This window comes from Coloeus monedula, assembly GCF_965178545.1.
Source record: "Coloeus monedula genome assembly, chromosome: Z".
NCBI lineage: Eukaryota > Metazoa > Chordata > Aves > Passeriformes > Corvidae > Coloeus > Coloeus monedula.
Window position 1 is genome coordinate 54439830 of NC_138822.1, and position 27915 is coordinate 54467744.

The 27915-nt window shown below is 37.7% G+C and overlaps 1 protein-coding gene across 2 annotated transcripts in view; it reads left to right on the plus strand.

Annotated features, from left to right (window-relative positions):
* Positions 1 to 5857: 5857 nt before the first annotated feature.
* LNPEP (leucyl and cystinyl aminopeptidase) overlaps positions 5858 to 27915 on the plus strand; it is a 54424-nt gene continuing 32366 nt past the window's right edge. Inside the window, exons 1-2 of one of the 2 annotated variants that reach the window (XM_082302069.1) lie at positions 5858 to 6036; positions 26432 to 26538. Coding sequence is in view for 1 of the 2 variants with exons in the window: in XM_082302068.1 (XP_082158194.1) it covers positions 6018 to 6036 (19 nt within the window). In the remaining variant the exon portion in view is untranslated. The remainder of the gene's footprint in view (positions 6037 to 26431; positions 26539 to 27915) is intronic. The other variant, XM_082302068.1, reaches the window with a different exon arrangement.

Sequence of the window (27915 nt, forward strand, 5' to 3'; positions counted from 1 at the left end):
CTTTCAGTGAAATAAACACACCCCTGAAAAATTCACTACAGGCAAGTGGAAAGAACTCTAGTTTCTGAATATATACTTGAATTAGAGCTCAAACACATTGGCAAGACTTTATACTTTCTTGTTGTCCTGACATGCTGTAAGTTAGATCACCATGGCTTAATAAATGCCACTGGCATGTGCACCTTGTTTAGCGTAGGGTATGTTCTCTACCCTGTTACATATGCTATCTGACTGAAGGCTACATTTTTGTAGCAAGTAAAAGGTCTACAGCTTTCTAAATAATTCAAGACTATGACAGATCATCACTAAAGTACACTATTTACTACAGAAGTGTTATTCACACTGTTTTCTCACATTTTTCTTTTATAATCTTTTTAATAGGTGCAAGGGGTTTTGCCCTCATTGCCCTGTGCAAATAGAATCAAATTAGGGGTGTCAACACTGAACTCTTCAGAGAAGTATATGTAATAATATGGATGTGTTACAATGACCATTCCACTACGCCTTGTGCTTGCTTCTGCTTTATGGAAGATTGAGAACACATGAATCAGCTAAATACCTTATGGTAAGCAGGTTCACAGAACACAGCATATCAATAGCAAAGTTACTTTAGATGGTTCATCAATCTCATATTTATCATATTCAATACTTCTCTGATTTACATCACTTAACTTCATAGTACTAGACAAAAATTAATAAATACATTAATAAAAATACATTAAATAAATAGTGCTAGTTTTGCACTGCATCTGATAAGTGGTTGATAATTTCAGACATAGGTCTTCACCAGCTCTCCAGTTTTGGAGAAGAGTTTTGGAAAAGGAGAAAATAATACTATTTAGTTGCTTAATGAGGTACTTCAGAGATGAGCCACAAGCATGGATACCTTCTTAAATTCCAGTGTTATTGTGGCTATAAAAATGGGATACTTATGCTTATCTCTTATTTATTAAGCATCCTTTTTATATCTTGTTCATTAAGCACAGTAATTGAAGTTCTCAAAATCCACAACCATTGTTGCTTTACTGCTGTTGATGTAATTTACTGTTGACTTCAATAAGAAAAAGTGTTTTCAATACTAAGTGCCTTTAAAATGCTCAGTGTGGATTTATTCTGGGCAGACTTCCTACTGTATAAAAGTTCCGTCTTAGTGAATCAATTTGCTGCCATTTTTTCTCAATATTTAAGAATGGTTATTTTCAATGCAATATAGCTTCAATTAATGGTGGATAAGAGGAAGTGACTGTTTCTCGAGCTGAGCTGAGAATAGAATCACTGGAAAGAGAGACAAATCTAGGGATGATCAATGGATCAGCTGAAGAACAGAACCCTAAGTGGCAGATTGGCATAGACAGTTTTATCACTGGAAGCAGAGGAGAGTTCTCAGCTGAGGTTGCTTAGCTGCGTATTTATGAGTTGTCTTTTTGCTATTGTTATCCAGATACTTTGCAGGTTCTGATAAAACTATAACCTAAAATTAAATTATCCATTATTTTGGTGAATTAGTTTTCAGCTAGATTAGGCAGCTGAAGAGTTGAAATCAGCCCATAGAGGAATATAACAAGCATTAGTGTTGGTGTAAGGTAAGCAGTGAAACATGAGGCAAGAACTAAGCAGGGAAGAGGACGTTGCCATTTTGGAAAGTAGTAAGCTGCTAAATCTGCCTAAATCATCACACTAATTTCACCTATGGAAAAAGCAACTTTTGCATCATTCCCCATAGCATTCTGGGCACAAAAACTGGCAAATTACTTCTGTGCTACCTGGTGGATATATTTATAGTACATGATAGTTTCTAGCTAGTACATGCTTTTTTAAAGAAATGAAACACTGGATGAAGGTCTTTAGACTTGAGATATAAACACACTAGTAATATTCCAAGAGAAAGGGAAAAATACACTGGTTTAATTTTGGGACCTGAAAGTTCTTACAGTAGCTTATTTATTTTTATGAATTAAAGGAAATCAGAGAAACAAGAAAAGTATTTATGGCAAAGTGACTATAGTACAGTAAAATGTTCTAGTGTCCTAACCCTGCTATGACTCTTCCTTACAATAGCTTGGGGGTTTTTTATCTGTAATGCAGCACTGTAATCCATCCAAAGGCTCATGTGCCACATATTTATTTCTACATGTCTATTGAGAATGGGACTGCAACTGGGACTGGGCACCATGTCAAATCCTTGTTCTAGTCTGCAGAGAATAAATGGTTTGCTGAATTCTAAGAAAATACACAGTGGTCCTAAAGTTTCTGAAAGAGATGTGGAGAGAGGCAAGGTAACAGTGTAAACTTAACCACACTCCATTTAAAAGAGGAACATAAATCTAGGAAGTATTGCTGAAAGGTACAACCGTAAGGCAACATAAAGCACATAGCAGTGACGCTTCTGTGGGAGCAGCTGCTTCTCCTGGCAAGAATCTGCTACAAGATATGTGAAAACAACCATGCCTCATTTAGCTCCACTGTTCACAAAACTATTTACTTAAATGATTTAACTGGTTACACCTGTAGAAATACATAGACGCATAGATAAGGATATTTATTTTGGATACACAGTGCTATGGATTGCTTGGGACAGTACTCTGAGTGGACAGCGGTTACAAGCAGCTGTAGTTCCTGCTGGCAGGGGATGAGTGTTTCACATTTGTTCAGAGTGGTGTGCACACCAAAGAACCAATTTTCGCTTTAAATACAAAACCTCACATTAAGGAAGAAGTTAACATATTAATCAGTAGTATTAACCACTTCAGTCAACAAATAGAAAGAACTTCTCCATCCCTTATCTCTCGGCTCAAGCTTTAGGCACAAGTATTTGTTGGGACAATTTTTTCATCTTATTTTAAGGTTGTCAGCCAAATGATTCACCAGTTCCACACCTGAGTCTAGGCTACTTCTGACATGTTTTAGCAAGACTGATGAACCCTCACCTTCCAACCCCTGGAGGCTTGGCAACTTCTCAGCTACAAAGCTTTACTCTGTGTAATTGCTTCTTATGTGCAGATCAGGTTGAAAACAATTGAAAACTTTCCACTGGGTCAAAAGCACCCAAGTGTCGACTGACACTTGTACTGTCCATGAAATCTCTGTGGCCTTCACCAGAAAAAATAAACCGGAAAAAGACAGTCTGAGTCATGTTTTTAGGTGTTTAAAAGCTGAAAGATCTAAAGCATTCTTCAGAGATAGCTTGTCTTCAAAGATGAAAAAGGTGAAGGGTTGCTGGCAAACATATTTTAACCCATGAAAAAGTCTCAATAAAGATATTGCTAAATGGAAGCTACCAAACTAAGGCACAATACAGGTTATTGCAGATGCTCCAAGGATATATTTAGGATATATTTATATTTAATCAAAGAAATGTTTTACTCTGCATCTTAAAATAAAAAAAAAACAACAACAACAAAATGTGATAATAGTTGACTTAAAATCTGAAAAAAAGAACCAGATTAAAATTCTTCACTTTTATAAAACACTCACAAGCTATAAGTAAAAATGTATTTATTTCATAGTGAAAAGGACCTGTAACTTTTAGACACACTTTTAAAAAAAATCATATTGTAGAAATTCTAGATTTTTACCGACATGAGCAAAGATGGACCTCCAAATCCATTCATTTTTTTTTCTAAATGATGTTATACAAAACTACAGCAAAACCCTAATTCTTCTACCATAGTACAAATAGTGCTACTGAGAAATGAGCTCTGTACCTGACTTCTCCTTTATGACTAATTCCCATTGTATTATCTTAAAACTTGATGTTAATAGGAAAATCTGGATATGGAAATCTCTCTACATATAATGGAGCATGATCTTATTTTAGCTTTTCTCTTCACAAAAATGTATTTTGCTAATTAAGGGGTTTTGATTGGTAGAAATGGAGAATGGTGAAAGCAAGTGATAAGGTGCTCAAAAATCACCATTCAGGCCTCTCTGCAGGCTCTGCATGACACTGTGTAGAATCCCAGCAAAGTTAGCTATATAGGTATTAATGTTTCTTTAATATATTTAAATATAGGCCAGACAGGGTCAGTGCTTTGAAAAGAAAGCTCTTGAGACATGTCATCCTATTAAAAGAAATTATTTGATGATTTAATAATTTTAAGAAGTTTTTCTTTTGAGGATGGGCTGTTGTGGTATGTTAAGGGGTGTCTGAGAATATGTAAATGGTTATTAAAATTCATACAGCTCCGTGCCCAGCATTTGGGCCAATGTTAAGCTCCAAGGACTTAGTGTGAAACATGATATTGACCTAGATTGTGCTATAAGGTTGTCATCATAACTAAGTCTGTGAAACATGATCATGTGTAAAAAAGTGCACTTCTAGGTTTATGAAACACACAGAAGAGGTACAGGGCTGCACTAGTGCCTAGGCTGTTGTGGACCCCTGGCCTTTGTCCCTTTCTTTACCCAAAAAACAATTACATTCGGTTTTTTTCATTTTTTAAATAAATATTGGTCCATTAAATTTGTGTTCTTTGGGAGTAATCAACTTATATTTTCTGCTTTCCCAAAAATCAGTGTCTAAAAATCTCCTGTATTAAGAAAAAAGCTAGCCAGTCAATCACCTGATAGCAGAAGCATAGCTGCTGGGTAGCAGGGGACAGGCAAGTAGTAATGAGGCTATGTATTGAACACATATAATTTCTATACGTTCCTTTTCCAGGTTAAGTATAGATGGCCCAGCCACCTTGACCAACATCAGGAAAATTTTGTCCCAAATTGATGGTATGTGACATATCGTACCATGATTCCTTTTGCAGCTCTACCCACAATCCCTCCCCAATACCAAGAGGATTGAAGTGGCTTTATATTCATGGTGTTCACTTTCAATCTTTCTTGATGTCCAGCCATAATCACAAACTTTTGTCTCTTGTGTCCCAACTCCTCTGGGGGGAGAGGGGTTGCCTGCATGTGTTACTGTCACCTATCAATACTTCATTATAGATATGAACACATATTACAACACAGTAGTACAAGATGTTATGTAGATATTAAATATTACGTAGGTTAAGATGATACAATACTACGTGCTTTACTAGCAAACATGTACACAATGTCCATAGAAGTAAAAAGTGCACTGGAAACCAAAGCATGGGCAGTCCTCTCTTGCCTCGAGCTGGAGAGATCCAGGGCCTTTGAAAGTTTGTAATTGCCATGATACTGCTTCCCACATGTGCCAAGTGCAAAACCCGTAAACACAATATTTGTAGCGGTTTTTTACTTGAATTTGTTCTTGAAGATGTTTGTACTTATCTACCTTTTCCACAGCAGCCGCTTCTAAAGATGTTTCAATACATTTGTATTTCATGGTGACATCCACCATGGATGCCTGGCTCTCTTTCACAAATACCAGGTCCGGTTTGAATAATTCATTGTTTCAGTCTCTTGTGTTTGGTTCCTGGAACACTATCCAGTCTTTCTTTGTAGTATCATTTGGTCACATTTCACACAGTCGGTTGTGCCTTTTGATTCTTGCATCTTGCACAGCAGAACACTACTGGATGATACGGGAATTATTTATTTATTTGTTTAAATAAAAAAGTTAAATTGCGACGGAAGGCGCACGGCACGGAGATGCAGGCACAGCCGGCCCGGCGGCACCGCCACGGCCTGCGTGGCCGCCGCGCAGCGGGCCCGGGTGCCGCCGGGTCATCCCGCTCTGCGGAGCGGCCCACGGTTCGCCACATGCCGACACTCGCTCCCTCACGGCCCGGCGCCCCCCGCCGCATCCCCGCCGTGAGGCGGGCCCATGCGGGGAGGAGGCGGTGCCGCGGGGCCCAGGCAGGCGCGAGGAGGAAGTGAGCGCCGAGGCAGCGGCGGGTGCTGGTTGGCAGGAGCTCCTTCTCCTGAAAAAGCTGCTGAGCAGGGAGGGAGCCGCGGGCTGATCCCGCTGCGGCCCCTGCGGGGCGGTGCTGGCGGTGGGCAGGGGCTGAGCCTATCCTGGGAGTATGCGGCGGCAGCAGGAGGAGGAGTGAAGAGCTGTGGCAGCGCCTCCGCTGAGAGCGGACTCCGGGAGGAAGATGGAGCCCTTTCCCAGCGGTGAGTACCCGGGCGGCCGCAGGAGCCCGGGACGGGGCCGCGGGGCCTCCCGGCGGAGGCGCGTCCAGCGGGAGCTGCTTGCCCAGAGGAACAGGAGAGGCTTCGTAGTCGTGCTGCCCCCGTGGTCCGCGGCTTGAAAATTGTCTCAGGTTAATTAGGCATAGGTGTCTTGAACGAGCGAGGTGAGAGGAGTTCCCTCCTTTTTCGGCGCTGTTGCGCTTCTCACTGCCCGGCCGGGGTCTCACTGACACTGGGAAGCCGGGGCCCCTTGTACACCAGGTGTGCGCTCGCCGTACGTGGCACCGATGAAGGAGCCTTACACGTGTCTGGAGTGCCAAAGCCATCATGATTCTGATGGGAAGGAGGAACCAAACCCGCTGTTCATGGCGTTTTCCTGATCGGGGCATTCTCACCAGAGCGTGTTTCTCCCCGCCTCCCCCCCCCGCCCCTACCCCCCGCCTCTTTCCCTTCCCCGAGCGAAAGGAGAAATAAAATACAGAAGTGTACGAAAGCAGCGGTGTACGAAACAGTGTTTTCAGGGTGTTCGTGAAAGCCAGAAAGCTTTCAGAGCTGCCCGTGAATTGACAGAAGTGCTTGAAATACCGACGTAGTTGCATATGCTGAGAGATAAGCTTACCGGGAGCGTTTGCTGACACCGTGATACAGCAGTGTGTGTGCATCCTGTGCTTGTGCCTGAGATGAAGCCATTTAAAGTCCATGTTGCTACTGCCTCTACTAATAGCAACACATTCTGCCCGTCCGAGACAGAGGAGGAAATCAAGCTCTCAGCTCAAACTGAAACTAAAGTATGTTTGGTTAGATTCAAGACCATGGCCAAATATGGAGTTAGACAGTGGGTAAAACAACAGCCTTCCTGTTGAAAACGCAGCACTTTTGTTACAGGTGGGATTTGGTCTGTTAAATGTTGGATAGCCATCGCTAAAGTACCAGGCACAGTTTGCTGCATCGTATTTTAACTCCTCAGTGACCTGCCAAGTCAGAGTGTGAAACTTTTGTCAAATTTAGGAAAAAACTCATGCACTAAATAAATTTTCTGTCTCATGGCAGGGGGGCTGGAACTAGATTATCTTTAAGGTTCCTTCTTATCCATTCTATGGTTCTATGAACCGTTCTGTGATCTATAAATATATGGTGATTGCCTTGCCTGAAATACATGAAAAATCCCCTATCATTTGATGCTGCTGTTTAGAATCTGAAAGAATCTGAAGGTTATGAACCCTGGGCATATTTTGGTGCCCTAACTAGCAAGAAAGGCCTTTTCCCTCCTTTTTTTTTTTCTTTGTTATCGTCGTGTTAAAATTACAGTTTGTACAAGCAGTTGATGTTTTGGTTCTCTAGTTAATCCTGGCCTTAGTACAAGGTCTTTCAGCTCCAGCCTATTTCAGTCACAGGGCTGTATTCTGCATTCTTGTATGCATGGTATAAAGAGCTTGTCTTTAATAGTAATGATGTTTTGGGGAGAATTGTATTTTAGAGTCATCTTGCTAAGACCAATCCCTTTGAAAGCGATGAAATGTTTTAAAGGTCTGTTTGACATAATACTATTGCTGCACTGTGCAACAAAACATTTAAAAAATTCTGCTCCATGCAAGTGGAAGAAATGGACCTGTGGGCTTGAGCATGTAGCTTAAGAAAAGCAATGTTCATGCACTGACTTTCCTAGTTTTGTTTCCTGGAATGAAAAGCTTGCACATGGTGGTGAGACTGGAAGAAAATTTGGAGCTGAAGTTGGTCAATAAGTTTCTTCCTGAAAGCTTACTGCTGGAAGGGACACCACAGAGAATATGCAAATATTAGAATGAAGATGTTGCTCCTTATCTTTGATGATCTTCAGGCATGTTTGGTGCTCAATAGCAGCTGCAAAAATCTGAAGAGAAGAGGATGCTTACATTACTGGCCTTTTGAATAGAATTTTCATTTTCCTACCTGGTGATCTAGAACCTTTTGTGGGCATCAAATTTTTCATATAAACTGGGTTTTTGTTTTGTCTTATACAATAATTACGTGTTCTGCTTGTGAGTCTATGATGATTTCCTGTGCAATGTGCTGTGTAAATTCAGAAGAAAGGATGCCTGTCACAGAAAGCTTACAATGTTATATTTGTAGATCTCTGAGTTCTTCGGGGCTTTTGCCCTTGTAAAACCGGGGGAACAGGGAACAGACTGGATCTTAAGATTTTTAAAAAGTATTTTAGTTGAATTCAGGACTCTGATGCCCATTTGGCAAACTAGCAATAAGACAATTTCTTGTTTTACTTTATGGAAGTAGAACTGTGTTAGAATGAATATGAATCTTAAAATAGACTTTAAGGCAGCAAATGCACTAAAGTGGATATGAATCCCAGGTTTTCTAGTTCAGTATTTGGGGAGGTTTATTCTTCTTTTCCTTAAATAAAAGAAAAAACACAGCCATAATGCATTTCAAAAGTCAAAGAAATTCTTAATCTTTCCTTGAAATCCTAGTGGGTGTGCTGAACTCTTTAGTGTTTGAATAGTTTCTCCAATGGAAATGTTCAGATAAACTAAATAAATTTAAGGGTTTTTTTGTTTGTTTGGGGTTGATTGTTTGTTTGTTTTTGTGGGTTTTTTGTTTTGTTTTTTGGTTTTGGGGTTTTTTTTGCTTTGCCCCTGTACCGTAAACTTAGTTTTGGACCTCTCTGAAGAGGTCTCGGCTATGTCTTTCCCCCTGCCTAGGAATTTAGGTGGAGATAATGTATGAGGTCTGTAGCTCTAAAAGAACAGTTAATTGCGTATTTATTTTTAGCACCTGGAATAGCTGAGTTAATCATAGAATATCTCAAGTTGGAAGGGAGCTGTAAGAATCTCATTGAGTCCAACTCCCTGATGTTCTCAGGACTACCTGAAACTAAACCGTATAACTAAGAGCAGCATCTAGGCATTCCATGATCTCTGGCAGGCTTGATGCCATAACCACATCCCTGTTCCAGTGACCAATCATCCTCTCAATGAAGAACATTTCCCTAATTTCCATCTTAACTTCCCCATGAATGTTATGAATGCTGTAAATTATGGTAGGATTTTTTTTTAGATGGATCCCTCTACTTTGCATGACTGTTCTTAATTTGAGATTTTTCCCCAAGAATGAATTATCAGAGTTTAATTAAAAGTGCATGGAAGTCTTCCTTATTGTTGCACATAATTTTTTTCCCCCTAAGTTGTATGATCTCACATTCCTTTGAATTCTGCTCCGAATCAATGAGCAGAATTTATTTATTTTGACTAATCATTTCTTACCTAAACAGTTTCACTAAAATTAAAAGAACCAAAAAACCAAATGGAAGAAGTGACATATAGACTAAAGGGAATATGTCATGTAATTTTGGACCTCGCTATTTCAGACATTATTACAAATTATTTTGCAAGTCTTTTGCTTATTTGTTAGACTGTATGTGTTTCGGAAAGATAGTTTCATCATTTCCTGTTTAATACATTAAATATGAAACTTTTCTGCTTGAGATGGAAAAAAAAGGTAGAAGTGAGCTATTCCAGTGTTTCTCATTTAAGACAGGTGCATGCATGAACTTGCAGCTGCAGATGGGATAACTTGTGATGATCTGCTGAAGTGCAAATAACGTTCACTTTCACTGACATTCCTGAATTGTTTTCATCCTTTTCATACACAACAGATGGCAATCTTTGATATTAATGACATAACTAAATTGGTGAACAAAATAAAAAGACTCTTACGGGAAGAAGTGGGATTTTTTTTTTGGAAAGTAGAAATAAATCAGGCCAGGTAATGTCCTTTACAAAATGCAAATGTCATTTGCAATGTCTAGTTATTTCGTGTAGTTCCTGTCAATTCTAAAATGTTTTTATTCTTTGTGTTAATTTTGTTCAGTACAGAAATGTATTGGAGATTGTAGGTGCATGTTCCTATGTGCGTAGCATTAATTCTGTTGCGGACAGCAGGCATAGCCTTGACTGCCAATATTTTACACTGTTGTGTCATGGAGCAGAAGGGTTGCTGTTTGTCTTAAACTGTTATTCAGTCCTAAACAACAGATTGAGTAATCTTTTTTTGGTAAGATGCTGGATAGAAAACATCAAAGAGGTCTGTTCTTAATGTCTTCTTTTCTCCCCTGTGTTTTGCTTATCCCATCAAATATTACTGGAAAAAAAATGCTGATTAAATCTGTTCCTAAGTGTGAGTTTTATGTTGTTCAAGTGCATGGTGCTGGGTAGTTTTCCACAAAGCTGTGATACAGGATCTGCACTTGTGTTCCTGTGTCAGCTCAGCTGAAAGGAGCCTGTTTTTCCAATGTGTTGTGTATGTGTTTGCTTTTGCTGCTTCGCTGTGAGCTCCCTGCCAAGCAATGGATGTTCAGAAGGGGAATTCAGTAACTTAAAGAATGTCTAAAGATGAGAGTGTAGGTGCTCACTGTTGATCATTTGTTAGTATTTTTCCACTAAGGAGTTAGTCTTCCACTTGCAGAATGAAATCATGGAGTATCCGTGTGTTTATCTCCTAAGTAAAAAATGTTGAAAGCTTATGTTGACGTCAGTATCTACCTGTAAAAGTATTCCAGGACTGTCTTGTCATCTTTTTTGGGAAGATGATGTAAAGTTGAGCAACCATGTTTCACATTGTTGAGGCTGTGGGAACATGTGCTGGATAAAGCACTGTAATGCCTGCAGTAAAAAATGGTGGAAACAAATAAAAGCAAGGATAAAACCACCTCTGTTTGTTTAACTAGTCAGATTACTTTTTTTATATTAGATGGGCATTGGTGCAACAATTACATACAAAGAAGTTGAATTTATCTTTATTTAATGCATCCTCTGATTTCAGTAGTAATGAATTCAGAGAATTCAGGTTTTTCTTTTCATCCTTTACTCAGTGATTTAAGAAAGTTCTGTGAATTTCCAGTTCTCCCACACAATATTTTTTTTCATGAAGTACAAAAGCAAAGATTGTGTAGAATAGCAAAAACATTAAGATTTCTTTATGATTGAGAGCAGTATTATTCCTTTGTCTATCAGAGAAATGTAGGCATGGCAGCTACTTAGAGTTCTGTCCAACAGTACCTTAAAATAATATCATATTAACTTTTAAAATAAACCAGGATTTTGTGTGACCTGGGTTTTATTTGCTTCTAAGTGTTTTAAAAAGTACATATGTACCTTTGAACTTGTGTTTTGACTACTTATGATAGTGCTTTAAACTGTGGAAGTATATTAACCTTAAATTGTAATAATCACAAAAGGATTGTGTGCCTTCTTGTGCACAGAAAGATGGACACTCCTGAAGGAAATTTGGAGTAAGCAGGGGAGGGAGTATGTCTGGAAAATCCATCCAGTGGATCAAAGAGACAGGAATTTAAGGGTAGTACGTGTGTTGCAGTGAGTTCTGCGCAGCTTGTGTCCCTAGCACACAGCTGATCCTTCACTGCTTCATGAGTGTTGTCTTAAAGTAGATGTTCAAGGAAGATCTCAGAGCCCAGCTCTTCTTTTGGATTATTCAGGGCTTGTAGTAGTCTATTGCAGCAGTGGTCTTCTTTACTACATCTGGTGGAGAGTGAAGAAGTGGAATCCTGATTCCACTGAAACACGTGATGCTTTTGATCAGCTGTTTGTTCATCTGGAAGTAAGGTGAGTTTTGATTTTGGGACTTGTTTTTTTATTCCAATCAAAACTGCCACCAAGATGTTTGGAGGAGTGTTTCAGTGTACTTTACTAAACATAACTGTGTGCAGAGAGCTTTCCTTTGGTTGTAATTGCTCTGACATTGAAGGAATATGTTCTGTTCACTGGAGTTCTTGTGTAACAATACTTTCACTACAGTGCCATTGACTTTTATGAAGAACCGATTGTGTTCAAAACTAAGAATGTGCCTAATTTACCTACTGTTCTAGGGCCTAATAGCGGTTTTTATTTAAGCCTTTCTTTTGTATAAAAACAGACAGTTTCTGTCAGTAACAATGAGTTGGCAGCATATTGGTAGAAGCACTTTTACTATTTTCCATGCATGAAAAACAAAAGTTCTGGAAATAGCACGAATTGTGTTAGTGGGAGTCCAAAACGCTTCAATATACTTTAGAGGCCTCATACTTCAACCTGTAAACCATTATAAGAGAACAACAAAGAGTAGGTATTCAGAAAATGGGACGGTGAATACAGCATGTGTAAACTGTCAGTTGTCAAAACTTGTGCTTTTTATCATTGATGGAGATAATAATGAAGCCTTAGTGTCTCTTTCGGCACAAGTGAATAATCGTAAGTGTGAATCATTGAATGGGTTAGTTTGCAAGGGCCCTTCTGAAAAGTTTCTGGTATCCGAGCTGCCCACACTCCCATGGTGATGGTTGTTACGAAGGTAATTTCAAGGCTGATGTATGATACCTGGATAGGGTTTTGGAGCAATTTAGATCTCAGTATGTCTTAAGCTACCAGGCAGACACACTGCCACTTCTTTCTTTATCAATACCCTTTGTCTTGTTATATCATGAGACTGAGAAAAATGTAGGTAGATGCATTTTTGCTCCATTGAGATGATACAAAACTTACTGCATCGGGAGTCACATGCAGTAACCTTTAGACATTGTTGCTTCTGAACTATGAGTTCTATTAATTTATTGCTAAAAGCAAACAAATGAACAAGAAGATTAGGCAGGCATCAGTTTGTACACAGTCTGTCAGGTTCTGTACCTGACTGTTGGATGTTTCAGAGAACTCTCAAAATTTTTTTCTTTAGAACAACTGATACCAGCAGAGAAATATTTTGTACCCTCAGCTGTGATGAGCCTGGTATTTATCAGACATGAAATTTATGGACAGATGTTGTGAAGAGGATATCAGCAGTTCTGAATAAGGGAGTTGAGTAGCTCAAGAAATTTGAGATACAACTTCCTGTGTGTCTCTAAGATTCAGGACCTTTTCATTAGACCCCTGTGGTTAAACATTTTATATGATTTTAAACACAAAACATACCTTTGGTAAGATTGGAAACAGGAAACTAAAACAACCGTATTCTGTAATTAAAGACAGGTGTTTCTTTCCTATCCTGTGTTTTGTTCACCCAGTGGTTGAGGATTGAACACTGCCTCAACCTTGAGGAAGATTTTCTTTCTCTGGTATCCAAAGAGCAAAGTGTCATTTAAAACCACTTCCTCTTTCCTTCCCTCCATTTTCCCTGCCTTTTCTAATAGGGAGCCTAACTGGTACCAGATTTAAACTTGAATATATGGTTAAATGTGATTGGATGTGATATATCTCTGTTGGGTATCAAAATCCTGACTAACCTTGGTTTGGTCAGCCTTATTTCCTCTTAGCTCCAGATAAATAATTATCACAAAAACCAGTTACAGTTTTTTGCCAGTTGTATGGGTGGAGTATTCAGTAAATGATCCACTCACTTTTTCCCCTTCTATGGTATTTTCTTTTTGTTGATAACATGGAAGTGAAGATTTGAAAAGAAGTCCTGGTAGTATCCTGGCTATCTATGCATAAATTTAACTGGTAGATGCTGAAATCTAAGTGATCCATGTAGTTCTTCAGCCTGAGGTCCTGCCAAAGAAAATGCAATGGTACTTTGCTTAAAAATCAGGAAGAGGCTTTCAGAGAACCTTTCAGAAGCACCCAAGACTAATAAACAGTGACTTCCTTGGAATTACACTCCTCGCTCATGTTTCTTATGGCAACTTCAGATAAGAGAGTGTCTTAAAATACAAAATCACATATTGTTTTTAATTTCCATGATACAGTGAATTGGCAGGGTTTTACTCCAGTCTGTGTGCAGAAGCTTGTCATTGCAGTATGTATCTCACATTCATTTAAAAAGCCACATAAGCAAGTAAACAGCAGAAGTAAACCTTGCAGCATAGCTTGAAGGTGCAAGTGACTTGTAAGGCTTGGAACTTGAGTTCCCATGCTTATTTTGGAGTGGAAAACAACATTTGTCCTCCATTGCAATACAGGAAAATCTATTAATTTTCAAGTTAAGGATTTTTCTTGAGAAAGAAGGGCTTTTTGGTTTTTTTCTCCCAAACCAGCATCTGTTTTGTAGACTTTTTGCCTGTCCAGTGTAAGCCATGATATATGCTGAACTATACAGATTCTTGTATACCTCTACCAGTTATTTATATCTTGAAATCAAGCCCTTGTAGAGTGGCATATGTGCTTCAGGTCATGGGCAGACATTAGGTACTGTCTGCCTTTCAGTTTGAGTGTTTATTAAAATTGTAAGTAGTCATCGTATCTGTTTGCGTGTCGATGTTGACACTACAAAAAGCAACAAACAAAAAAGTTTTGTTTAACTGGAGTCTGTGTGTGCCTTTTTTTTTTTTTTTAAGTTGCATTCAGCATATAAAAGTATATATAAGCATATATATATCCAGTTTTGATCTATTAAAAATATGCAATGCATATGTAATCTTGCAGCATAATGGGAATGAAGAATATGCTCTTAGCCTACCTATGGGTTCTGTTCTGTCTCTAAAAGCAGGCAAATCCCATGGATGATTGAGATTCTCATAGCAATGCTTCATATTGCCTATTACTTCCTGGTTTGTTTTTTTTTTTCCCATTTGATTATTTCCTATTTTTTTGTCTGAATTAAATAATTTGAGAGAGAAAAATGGTGACATCTATCTTGTAGCAGCCTAACCTTTTTTTTTTCCCCCAGAAATGTTGTTCTCCTGGAAAGGTTCTTAAAGTAAGATTGAACACATTAAAAATAACTGCAGGCATGAAAGTTTTTGTTCTGAAATGCAAAGACTTGTACTTTCCTGTAAGTGGCTGTATATTAACCCTATACGCTGACTATACCAGCAAGTAAAAAATCTGCTTAAATGTTCTTGTTGTGGGTAAACCCTGATGGGCATTTACACCCCACGTAGCCACGTACTTAATTCCATGCAGCAGCATGGGGGAGAGAATTAGAAGGGTAAAAAAGGGGGAAAGTCAGGAGTTGAGATAAAGACAGTGTAATAGGGAAAACTAAAAAACTAAAAAGCTGTGTATGCACAAGCAAAGAAGAGCCCCAGTTCCAAAGTGGTAGGTGAAACCACGATGAAATGAAGGCAAAGGGCTTTCCAGTAGGTCATCTGATTCCCTTGATATTCCAGTGGCTTGTTGTGTCTTTGTTAGCTGAGTAAAGGTTATAACTGTTTTCTTACTGCAGATAGATACAGATTTGAAATTACATGAATGACGTTGTATACTGTCCTGCTTTACTAAAAGTAAATATTTTTTTTATGTAGAATTGAATTATTTTCTTGCTCAGAAGGAACTTATAATGTATGGAATTAGTAAGGAGACACAGTAGAGAAGAAGGAAATCTTTAGTCAGAATCTTAGCATAACTAACATGTTTGTGGACCTAGGCTTTGTTTGCTGAACAAGCTTATTGGAAAAGATAAGCTTTTCTTCATTCCCTCCAAGCACAGAATTTTTTCTGGATGAGTTGGAGACAGCCCAGAGCATGATAGTACAGGAAGTAATTCACATTATAGAAAGAAGAGCTAAATTGATAGGACAGGGAATAAGAATCATAAACAAGTAAGTTTTTAGAGCATGCTGAAAAGATTATAAAATTAAAAGGCAGCCTTGTAAAAAATCACTGCTTTCTTCAATTCAGTAATTTTTAATGTCTGATGTGATGTATCTGTTGATACTTGCTCACAAGAAGAAATAGTGTAATGCAATGTTTAAGTGTTAGTACAGTGACATTAATCATTGCTTCTATAATATGCAATTTCACAGACAGAGTTTTGAAAATATGAAGATTTTTACTTGTTTTATTCTTTACTTACGTTTTACTTACAGAGTGTTCCACTAACAAAGTAGAGTATCTTTAAAACATTAGATTTCATAAGTAAATCTTCAGGGGGTTTTTTGTCTGTAAATGTGTGAACTCAAATTTGAGCATGTCTTGAATTTAAGGAGTTGTGCTTGTCTTCTATAGGATCCATGCAGCCTGTCTTCACAGAGTTTTTCTGTTAAATGCTGGGTAAAGATATGCCTTAAGATGAGTAATTTGCTTTCGTGAAGACTTTGAATAAATGTAATGTTTTGTTTGACTTTCCTCCTCAGACTTCTTTTCCTCAGGGGGAGGGAGGATAGAACCTGAAACATCACTGCTTGCCTGACCCACGAAAGCATGAGGTTTTAGTTAGGATTTTGCATAGGTTTCCCAATATACTCAGACATTTTGCATGTGATCATCAAGAGCCTATGGCCTTATACTCTTTCTGTAAGTGAATTTCTGTGTCTCAAAGAGCAAGCAGGAGGCAACAGGGATTATTTACTGACTATGCTGTAAATCAATTGTCTATGAGCAAAATTCAACAAAACTGATATAACTTCTCTTGGGTGATAGTTCAGAAGAACAGCAAAGCAATTTCTAAAATTAATATTTGTTAGTTAAGTATTTTTTTTCCAATTCAAAGGGGTTTTTTTAATTGCTTCCTCCAAAATTTTGAGGCATTTCTTTTCAAGCTGTGACTAGACAAGACATACGGTGATAGAGCAGGGAGAGCTGGTAGTTAGAAAAACTAAGTGACTCCTGTATCTTTGCGTGGAAACCAAGGTAAGGAAGGACGTAGTTAAGAGTTTGTGAAGGTTTCAGAATAAGGAGCTACACTGACTCCTATGTTAGCTGCTTCTGGAAATAGGCATGCAGTCCTACAGTGAGTCAGTGAATGTAGTGCTCAGAGGAGAAGTAGGAAGAGCTTGCTTACATTTTTAATCATTTATCTTCTGCTAGGTAGCAGCAGCAGGATGTCCAGAACTGTTATTCTGAAAGGAGCAAAAGAACAAAGAGGAGGATGGGGAAAAAAACAGTGTCTGCATTATCTGGAACACAGGTGTCTGGGAAAGGATGGTGGGATATGGTGAGAGGGTGATGTATCTTTCTGTTAGGTGGAGTGGTGAGTTAGATGGCAGAATGGGCCCAATGATGTTCGGAGTGATGTTCTACCAGTTCTAACAGCTAGGAATACAGTATTGCATCAGCAAAGAAATTGAGATGGTCTACGAATTGTGCAATTTACTTGATTCAGTCAGATTTATGTAATTTTTACATAATTAGAAGTCCCCCTGCTAAGCAATTATTTATAGAATCATGGAATCATTTAGTTTGGAAAAAACCTTTAGGATCATCGAGCACAACCGTTAACCAAACGCTGGCAAGTCCACCACTAAACCATGTTCCTTAGTGCCACATCCACGTGTCCTTAAATACCTCCAAGGATGACGACTCCGCCACTTTCCTGGCCAGCCTGTTCCAAATCTTGGTAACCCTTTAGGTGAAGAAGTTTTTCCTAATATCCAATCTAAACCACCCTTGGTAAACTTGAGGCCATTTCCTCTTGTTCTGTCACTTCTATCTGAGAGACGAGAACAACACCCACCTCACTAACCTCCTTTCAGGTAGTTGGAGAGAAACTAAGTAACTTGGAAAATTCCTGTGTTACTTAACTGTGGTTTGTTTTTGTGTTTTGATGTGTTTTTTGTTTTTCTACAGAATGTGTCATTGAAATTTAGTGTAAAAATGGGAATTCTCTATCTTGTATGTGAACTGGCGTACAGTTAAGTAACTTAACTCAGCATTTTGGCTCTAAATTTTTGTTATTTCAACTCACTTAGATTTAGACTAATTTACCCATTGATAGAGCAAAGAAGAAAGAAATATCCCAAGCCAGATTTAATAATAAAATAAGAATTTAAATAAAAATTAAATTTCTGGATAGAAGACAATTTGTATACTGACCTGAGTTCCTTCATCTTGAACTTTCAGCAGTGGCTCCATGAGTTCATGAGGTAATAACTTTAACCAAAGTTCTGCTTTGTTTTAATCATTATGGAGAGGAAGTGTTCACTGCTCATCATTTTTTTCCCAGAAGAATTCCCACGACGGTAACTGAATGTTTAAGTTACACTTGTTCAGATGTTTCGACCCCAAGCCCATACAGTAACTCAGACTCTTTGAGAACTAGATATGGAAATGCAAATGGCAAAGTTGCCTGTCAAGCCTCAGAATTCTGGCTTTTGTTTTTCAACAACAAAGTAATTTCAGACTTCTGTTTGCTTGTTTCTTTTTTCTTTTAAATAACCCACTCTTTACCCATATTTCATGTATTTGAGCTGCAGAAATCTTTATGAACAAGGCCTGAGTATTTTCACATAAGTTTTAATTGAACAGCTATAAAAGTGGAACAGCTGAGAAGTGGAAATGTCAGTAGCAAATAATTTTTTGGGTATTTTTGTTGGTCTTAGTTGGACTTTACATATCATGAATTTGGAAAACTGGCTCTATGGGCCAGGAAAAAAAGATCCACGAACACAAGAAACTGCTCAACTGTTTTGGAAGAAATTTGAGGACATCAAAATATCTGCTGCATAGAGGAGTGTACAGATGAGGTGCTGTTTTCACTTGGGCTGCTGAGATTCAAAGTACTTCATCCCAGAAAAAAATCATTGCTGAACTATCAAATAACACCTTTATATCTTTTTTAAACCTCTGTTTTACAAAAGAGGAGAGAGCCTGTGTCTTGGGGAGCTGGTAATGTTAGACAGCTGTTGTTAAGCATAGCCTTTGATTTTATTTTTCTGTTGTCTGCATCAGCAATTTCAGAAATCAAACTGTAGACACCTGTGTGAAGACAAGTTTGTAGTACTTGCTCTATAACTTCAAGATCTGTTTAGCCACTAGAAGCCTTTTGTGTTCAGTTAACTTTTGCTCAAACCTTGGAGTGCTGCTTCTGACTCAACAGCTGTCACTGAAGGGATCTACTGTCACTGCAGCCTAACCTACAGGCCATATTAAACCTTTAGGCCAAGGGTTGCCTTGGAGCAATGTATTCTAAATGCAGCTAAAATAAGAGCAAATATCTTTAGAGGAATTATCCCAGACCTAAACAGATTAGAAGTGATTTTTTTTTTTTTCAGTTTTGTACTCTTGGGCACAGATTTATAGAATGCTGCTTGCTCAGACTGTCCAGAAGAACTTATCAGAAAGCAGTGAATGAAGAATTTAAAACTAAGTTCTTTCAAAAGTAAATACCTCTCAGATGAAATCATGTAGCAATTCTCCTAACTGTTTATAGGCACAGGTCTGATGAACTGTTACTACCCTTTTCTGCTAAATATATAAAATATCTGCCTTTTATTTTTTTCTCATTTTCAATTCTTTTATTCCTTTTTTTTTTTTTAATAATGCGATCTACAGCAACCACTGTGTGCTGATTTTGACTATCCTAATGTACAAAATTCATCAAGGAAAAGTAAGACACTAGACAACAGCACTTAACAGTTCATACAAAAGGCAAATCTAATCGTTAAAGAATGGTTGCTAGGTAGTAGCAGGGAACCTGCAGTTCTGAGAATAATTGCATGCTGAGCGTGGAATATTGCTAGCAAATAAACTACAGAAACTTTCCAAGACTGTCTGTAGCATTGCTGATGCTACTGAGTGTTTATTTTTCACTGCACCCTTTTTTTCCTTTTGTATGCTGAAGACTTTTTCCTTGAGGTAGCAAGTAATCAGTGAAATAGACAGAAGATAGTGCTAAGGCAGTATAAAGGATTGTGGGTTATGGCTTCAGATTCATATTTTCTCACTTTTCAGGGGGAATGGAATTGCATGTAAAATCTGTCTGGATTGTCCATCAATTGTTTGGGTTGTCTGTGACAACAGGAACTGTTTGCGTATCTCTGGTCCAGGTCCAGTCAGTACTGTACTCCTTCTGTTAAATTCTCGGATTGAGCAGAGATGGGAGGCAATTCTGCTTCAGAAGTAACTTTGGAGGTGGTCTCCTTTCAGATATCAAAAGGTAGTGGAGTTTCTATGTACTCAGTTTTCGGGTGGATTGAGAGACTCCAACCCATAGTTGGGACTGTCCATGAACATCAAGATGACAAGCACTTCTGCATATGAGTGGGTCTGTTCGTTTATCTCTTTGCTTTAGCTGACTTTAAAAATCTAGACTTGATATTTATACTCAGTGGTCTGAAAGCCTGGCTTTCCTTTTATAGCTGCTGATGCTGCATCAACAGTGAATTACAGTTTAAAGGTTAAGTACCAGTGAGGTTGCTTTTAGCCAGTTGATTTAAGTCTCTCTTGTATAATTTCTGTTCTGTTGCCTGAGCACGCAACCTGTCATAAGCCTTATTACAGAACTGAGGTTATTTCTGATTTGACCAGTAGGTTTTGAAATTGCAGTAACACAGAAAGCAACTCTGAATTTGCATCCAAACGTAACAGAAGGCTTTTGATAGCAGGAGTTTTTTTTCTCTTAAGCATTTACTTGTAGACTGAGCATTTACGGGCATATACTGCCACAGATCAATCATTGCTGATTATTTGTATTCTTTGAGAATTTGGGGGGAAAAAATTAGATGTCGCCTATTGATGAGATAATGTCATTTATGTGTTCAAATCCTGTGCCAAATATCTTACAATACAGCATATAAATCGGGCATAATAGATATATATGGATTTGAATGCCTAAATAAATAGGGAAGTGGGATTTTGGAAAACAAAAAACCCTATTGCCTTAATAATCTTTAGAGGGTTTTATTCTTAAAATATTAATCTTCCATGAAACTATTGATATCAAATATTTTCAGTTTTCTAAGTTGTCACTTCTGTTCCTTGATCTTTGTCTTTTCACATTTCATTTGCTGAACTGGTTAAGTAGGGTAGAATGTGGCTTCCTTCTCTGCTGGATTTTTGAAACTCATTTCTGTCATATTAGGTTATGCAATTCATAAATAGCATTAGCTAAAGTTTCCAGCCTTATTTCATCTTTAGGTTTAGAAAAATATCAAGTTTATATCTAAGAAAATGTTAACAATGAATGTTTTAAGTGTGCATTTTCAAATTCTACCAATTCAGATACTTAGTTGTCACTTAAACCTCTTCTTTGCCAGCCATTTATTCCTCATCTGTTGAAAAAAACCCCTGATAAACAGTTGTACTTTATCTATATCACTGGGTGTTATTTCTGTTGATTTAAACTCTAATGCTGATTTGCGGTAATAAAACCCCGTAATTAGTGGTATATGGAACCAGTGATTTTTAGTCTCCATTGAGGAAGTGATTGCACTTTCTGAAATATTTCTCACCTTTTGAATTCCTGTTGTAGTATTTGGAATCAAAATTATCTTCAAAATGCCTCTGTATGTCAGTTTCAGCATTTGTGACAGTCAATCTGTTTTGGCACTCCCCTTTGGGCTGCCCATCTCTGTCTCTCAGACAATGTAGAAACAACAACCAGGACAGTAGTTTGGGGTGAGAGTAGGATCTAAGATTAGGAGCAAGTCTCAAGCAATGAGTCCAGCATGAGGTACACAAATAAGAGTGAATGTTCCCTTCTGTCTTCTATAAGAACATTAATGTTTGGCAATTCGAAATTGGGGTGATTGATCTGCTGCTTCCTGTTAAGTAGAATTGGTAAACTGCCATTAGTAAGAGCAGAGCCCAAGTATACAGTTTTAATTTTTACAATTCTGTTAAAATTACATTTATACTAAGTAACTTGGTATAAATAAATAGATTTATGCCTTTTATTAGTTAAATGTTGAAGCTGGGCCTGTGCTGAATTTAATTTAAAAAAACCCCAAACTTTGAAAAGGTGATTGAACACTATATGCTATGTTGCTTTTCTATAGTAACACTTCTGAAATTTTAGATAGAGCAATTCAGAGAGATTTGGTATATTAAACATTTCTCTGTCTCTACCCTTCTCCTGCTTGAGGTTGAAGATGCAGATTTACATCAGACAGTTCAGGAGGAAAAGTGTAAATCTTTATTAGTGTTTCCAAATCCTTAGTGCCTCAGATGTTGTACACATTTTAGATGACTCTTCAGTGTGAAAAATCAGTTTTGTTTCTACAGTCAAGTCTAGCCTTTCTAGGAGAGAAAGGATCATTGAGATTTATTTTTCATAGTGACAGCCTTAGTAGTTTGTGCATTTAAAATCTTGAGTTATTTTAAATTTAAATAGAAGCTAGTAATAGACACACATACCATTTCTGAAAACTTGCTGAATTTTCCTAATGCTGTTTTCTTGTAACTTGTTTCGTTCCTTCTTGCATGCAAACTGTACAATGCAAGTACATCTGGTTTTAATTGGGTCTCATATTTCATCTTGTTCTGGTCACCAGCTTGGGATGACTGAAGACGTAAGATGTGTGAGAAATTTCACTAAGAAGGTATATTTTTTGTTTCCTCTCTTATAAATATAGATGAGTACTGTACTGTGAGTAACATGTTCCTCTTTTCCCTAAAAGAGCAGATTTTATAGCAGGTACATCTATTATCTGCACACTTTCTAGAGCTATGTCTGCATTTTAGCTGCACAGAAGAAAACTTTAATACGTTTGTCATGGCTAATAGATGCTTTTTAATTTATAGAGTGTTTCTAATTCTTTTTTTCAGATACAATGATAAATTATCATTTCACTAAGCAAAATATAAATTTTAAGTTTCAGTGGAAACATTTTTTTGATACCTAATTTACAAGCTTTGTGTTTTCTTCCTTTTCTGGGAAATGGTTATACTGAATTCAGTGTTCTTGATACGAGAGGGCGGTGGCTTCATATGTGTCATTATTTCTGGAGAATTCCTTTGTTGGCTTTTCCATGTGACATAGAGTTAGTTACTGATAAGGATTAAATAACTTAAAGAGCAGCAGCATTTGTACAGTTTTGTATCCATGGCTGTGTATCAGTGATCTGCTTTAGTCTTCACTAGCACATTCCTTTCCTTTACTACTAGTCCCAAAGACCAAATAAAGGAGAGAAGATCAGGTTCCATGTACTCTAACCAGTCTTACTATTTTTACAGTTGAGTTACACATACATACAAGCATGCATCTCTCTGCTTGGAGCGTGCTTACCTGCCATACACAAAATATTTGCAAATGCTCATAAGTGCTTCAAATAACTCCTCAGCGTCCTGGAAACAGGGAACTTTATGCTGTTTGCTAAATGTTAACAGTGTAGAACTAATTTTCCGATTCTTAAGTAATAGTGGAGCCTTTGTTCTTTCGGTTTTAGACTGTGTGGCACAGTATTTGTGTGCAATAGCATCTTTTCCTCAAACTCACCATCCTGGTAGCAAGCTCATTCATGTATTAGGAATCACATAGTCCGATCTTACTGTCTGTGCTGAAATCTTGCAAGAGTTTAACTGCTATTTCTAGCTGAGGCAACATTTAGACAAGTACATGAAGATAAAAAATAGCTTTAAAGGGAAAAAATCCACCTCAGAGTTGATTTTTGCCCTGCTGGATGGCCTTAGCAAAAGCAACCAGGCTTTCAATAGGAGCAAGTTTATGTGGTTTGTCTATGGAATTTGCTGTTTTGTTAGCAGCTGCTTCTGCCAAAAAAAGGGCTGGTGCTTTCAAATTTGGATGTAAAAGCTAGGTATGAAAAACAGTATTATGGCTCTTAATAGCTAATGGCATTGTTAAATATCTATTCCTGAAATCATTGAACAAAATTATTTTTTGATGTAGTATCAGTGAGTTGCTCAGTAGCAAAACAAGTACTTGGCTCACCATTTTTCGGTGTTCTTTCTGGACCCACCAGGCACAGATGTCTGGTTTTGGGCAGTAGTTAACTCTGCACCTTCTCTCCCATTATTTATATGCAACTGAAGTAGTTTACATTCAGTGGGTATCAGTTTTTATTCCAGTTGGTTGGCACACTTTATGCCTCTTTACACAGGGCGGTTTGGTCTGGCCTTGGGTTTTGCTGCTTCTGGTAGATGCTACCCAGTAGTTGTTTTGCTCCTAGGTTATTCCAGGGTTACAGAAAGTTTCTCACTTATCTGCAGTCTGGAGTTTGGTTGCTACAACTTGTCAGTTGTTACTGTAATTCCTCTAACATTTTTTTCTGTTAAAATATTGTATGATATCTACTCATTATTTAAAGATCATATTGTGCTGAACTTCAGTCTCCAGAAGTGGCAACAGTCTGTCTAAATTGAATAGGATTGAACAGGATTTTTAGGTTTTTTAGTTTTAGCCTCTTAATTGGAATTGAGAAATTGAAAAATAAAATGCCTTTGAGCATTTCCTGCATATGTTTTAAAATGGAATGAACTCAAGTAATGGGTCATTTAGATTCATATAAGAATTTTGAATGTTGAGATTTCTGTTCTGAGGTAGAATACCCAGACATGAATCCCAATAGACAAGAGACTACTGATTTTGTTTTGCACGGGAAAAGTACATGCTTCTAGAATTAAAAAGAGGTATCAATAGCATTACAGGAAAATACTGCCTCTGAAGTATAATGGATTTTTTATTATTATTTTATTCTATGGAGTATTTATAACAGATTCCAAAAACCAAACATGATGAGATACTTTGTTGTTGGACACACTAAGATTCAGTAAGTTGTGCTGCATGTTAAACTTCAGGGTAGAGCTTACATTCTCCTCTGTAATGAGATTGGACCTCTTTAGACAAAATAAGTACTTGGAGCAAATGCTGGACTGTTTTACTCCAACACCTGATTGTTCCTGTAGGATTATGTTTCATACTGAACTTGAGTATTGTGGTAAAGTTGCTTTGTAAGTTTAAAGACTAATTTGTGAAAGGGTGTAGGGGTGAAAAATGTATGTTTTATAGGAACAAGCTGTGTGGCTAATTAATCGCTTGCCTTTGTGTTCTTAGTCATGCCACTTTCTACCAGCTAGGTACACCTATGGGATCACATTATCAAAGACTGCAGTACACATAGCAAGCTTGTTGTACTGTTGGCTTGGTACAAATTGCATTTGAAGTTCATGTCTAAGCATTCTGTCCTCCTCACAGAAAAGAACAGACCCAGCTTGTTACGATCCCTGAATATTGTAATGAGGAGATATCTTGCAATGGGTTTTTGGGCATCTGTGCTGCAGGAGGCAGCTCTAAAGAAACTTTCAGAACCATCAGTTTTGAGTAAATGTCTGCCTTCCTTCAGTTTTTCAGTATGAGGAAGATTGGTTTTCTGGATTTGTCGACCACTTAGTAGTTAACTTCACCTCTTTTCTCAGTATTGTTTCTAACTGTGAGTATTCACATTATTCACCACTAGATGTGATAATAGATCATGTATTGGGGAAGATGTTGAAAATCTCTTGTTTTCAGAATAAAAATTTGTAGAAGAATTGTGTAAAATCACTTTTATTTGGCTCTGTTTAAGCTTTTGGCTGATGTAGCTGAAAGCTTAACCTTTAATCTTCAAGCTTTTAGCATCATTTTGTTAGTGCTATTTAGAGAGCAACAGGATTCACCTCCAAGACACTTTTTTCTTTTACCTCCTTTTTTACTCTCACACTAAACTTATGTTTAGTAAAGATTTAGATTGAAATTGCCATGCTTGATGGCAGATAGCTTTTGTAGCGCATTTTAGCAGCTCAGATCAGTACTTTCGTAACTGTGAACTGGTGTGACCACAAATGTCTCCAGTGCACCTGCAACCTCTGGCATGACAGTGGTAGTTCACTGGAACCATGTAGCTTCTTTACAGGTAAATTTTCCTACTCTTGCAGTTATACTAATTTGTCCTCTCTTATATTTGGAATCTGAATTAATATGCTTTGTTTATGTTTTTAAATGGGAATGTTTGCTGCTTGGCCATACATGGTATGAGAGATGACAGTGAAATGTGATGCTTGCAATCATGCTCCTCAGGCTGCTCCTTACTCCTTGTGGCATGTTTCAGTTTAAGAATACTGCTTTTTCCTCTTCATGTGGCTGTTTAGCTCATATTATAACAGCCCATGGGTTAAAATTGAAATGTCATAAAAGTTCAATTCACTCATGCTATCATGTTACCAATTCCAGTCAACCAGCTGGAAGCAAAGAGGTCAGAGTTTATCTCAGTGTTAAAGTTTTAAACAAATTTGCCATGGTTCATCTCCAAAAAATGTATTCTGTGAATAAAGAAAATGATAAAAAGACTTCTGTGTCAGCATAAATAGCTCTAGTAACCTTTTGATACTTTTGATATGTTCTTTCCAGTGGAGAGTAGTAGTCTGGTGATGCTTTTGGTTTGCAGTAAAATTTTGATCTTACAGGTTTTTATTATTTCCAATTTGTGCAAATATTTCTGTAGAAATTGGCTATAATGGTTGTCTGCCTAGAAATATATGTCTCTAGGTATTAAAACTGTGAATTGTCTTGAAGCTAACTTCTAATTTAACTGTTCTGTCTTAGTTTCAGTTTGAGATTCTTTAGTATAATTCTTTTTGGCTGAAAAAGTTGTTAGTACTTGCATGCAACTGTGAAAATATTGTCTTTAGAAGAAACTTAGAGAATAAGCTCTCCAAAAACAAAGTGTTCTCTAAGCATCGGAGCTGATGAAACCTACATTCTACTAGATTTATGCTCTTTATCTTTCTCCTCCTTCCCTCTGCAGTGCCTCCCCTGTCTTCTACCTCTTTTGCTGGCCATGCAGCTGCACATGCCATGGCTGGGGTTGGAGCTGTGTACTGATTGACTGCTACCTTTTGGAGCGGTTAAGATGTGAGTCTTAATACCTGCCTTTTCTACATAGCAGATATGGATTTGGGTGTCTTCCACCAGCAGCTGGTTGTTTTGGGGTGGGATTACATTGGGACTTGAAGAAATTTGGTCTTGAGTCTGTTTTCAAATTTGATTGAAGCTAGTCAGCAGATTTCAAAAGCAACCAGCTGAGGGGAGTAATCAAGAACTTCTGTTAGAAGTAGCCTAGTGAGTTCTTGATAAACTGTTCTTGGGTGGAGGAATTGTAAAACAGCTTCTGCTGCACAATGCATTCTTCCCACGTTTTTTCCTCCTCTAGTTTGTCTGTGTGTTTTCACTTGTAACTTAGCTTTCTGTCCTCTCTGTTCTGTGTGGCCTCCAGTCTGGTACATGCTCCAGTGTAGAGACCATAGTGCTAGAGCACTGAATTGCAACCGCAGCCTGAAGGCTGGCACATGAGCAATGTACTGGGAAATGTCATAAGAACAGAAAATTCTGGAAACTGCTTTTGCCTAGAGGTTGAAGCAGATGACCTCCTGAAGTCCCTTTCAACCTCAGATATCTTGTGATCCTCTGTTCCTATTCCTAGTTAGAACAAGTAGATACAAATTTCAGGAAAACTCCCTGCTTTCATACATCTTTATATCTCTTGTACAGGTTGACTACTGCACCTTTCTTGTATTGCATTTTTTGGGGAAGGATTTTTTATTTCCTTTTTACCTTATTTTAAGGCCTTTTCATTGCTATAGCTACTGACACTCCAGTTTTTCTGAGTTTTTGGCCTTGAAACAGGAATTCTGGATACATCTAGAGTGAATGTTGAGGAACTTAGTATATCTGGTTTGAAAATATTCTTGCCATCTTTTCTTTAAGATGTTTTATTTTCACTTTTGAGATTTTCAGCCATATAGATACTTGACTTAAATAAAATGAAAAATGAAATAAATAATACATTAGAGGAACAGTCATATTCTGGGATGTCTATATATTGGAAAAATGTACATTCTTGTCAGAAATTAATAAAAGTAAGCCTACTTTACAGTAAGTTTACATCTAGAGAAGAATTCAGCTTTCTCATTCTGGAAACAGAATGTGGAAGATAGAAGTGTGATGTGAATATTGTTCAGTTGACAGTAGACATTCATGTCTGAAAGAGATTAGGTTCATTTCTGAAGCCTTGCAGTTGGGCAAAAGTATTGTCTAGTCCCTTAGATAGAACCTGTGACAGGAGACTAATTAGCTAAAAGATAACCTCTTACATAAACAATGACAGATATGACCATTAAAATATAACTGCATGCTATAAAAACGTGATTTTAAAATTTGGTATGAATTTCAATTCATCATTTATATTCCCTGATCCATTATCTATTAAGGACAAGTTTTATGGACGCAAAC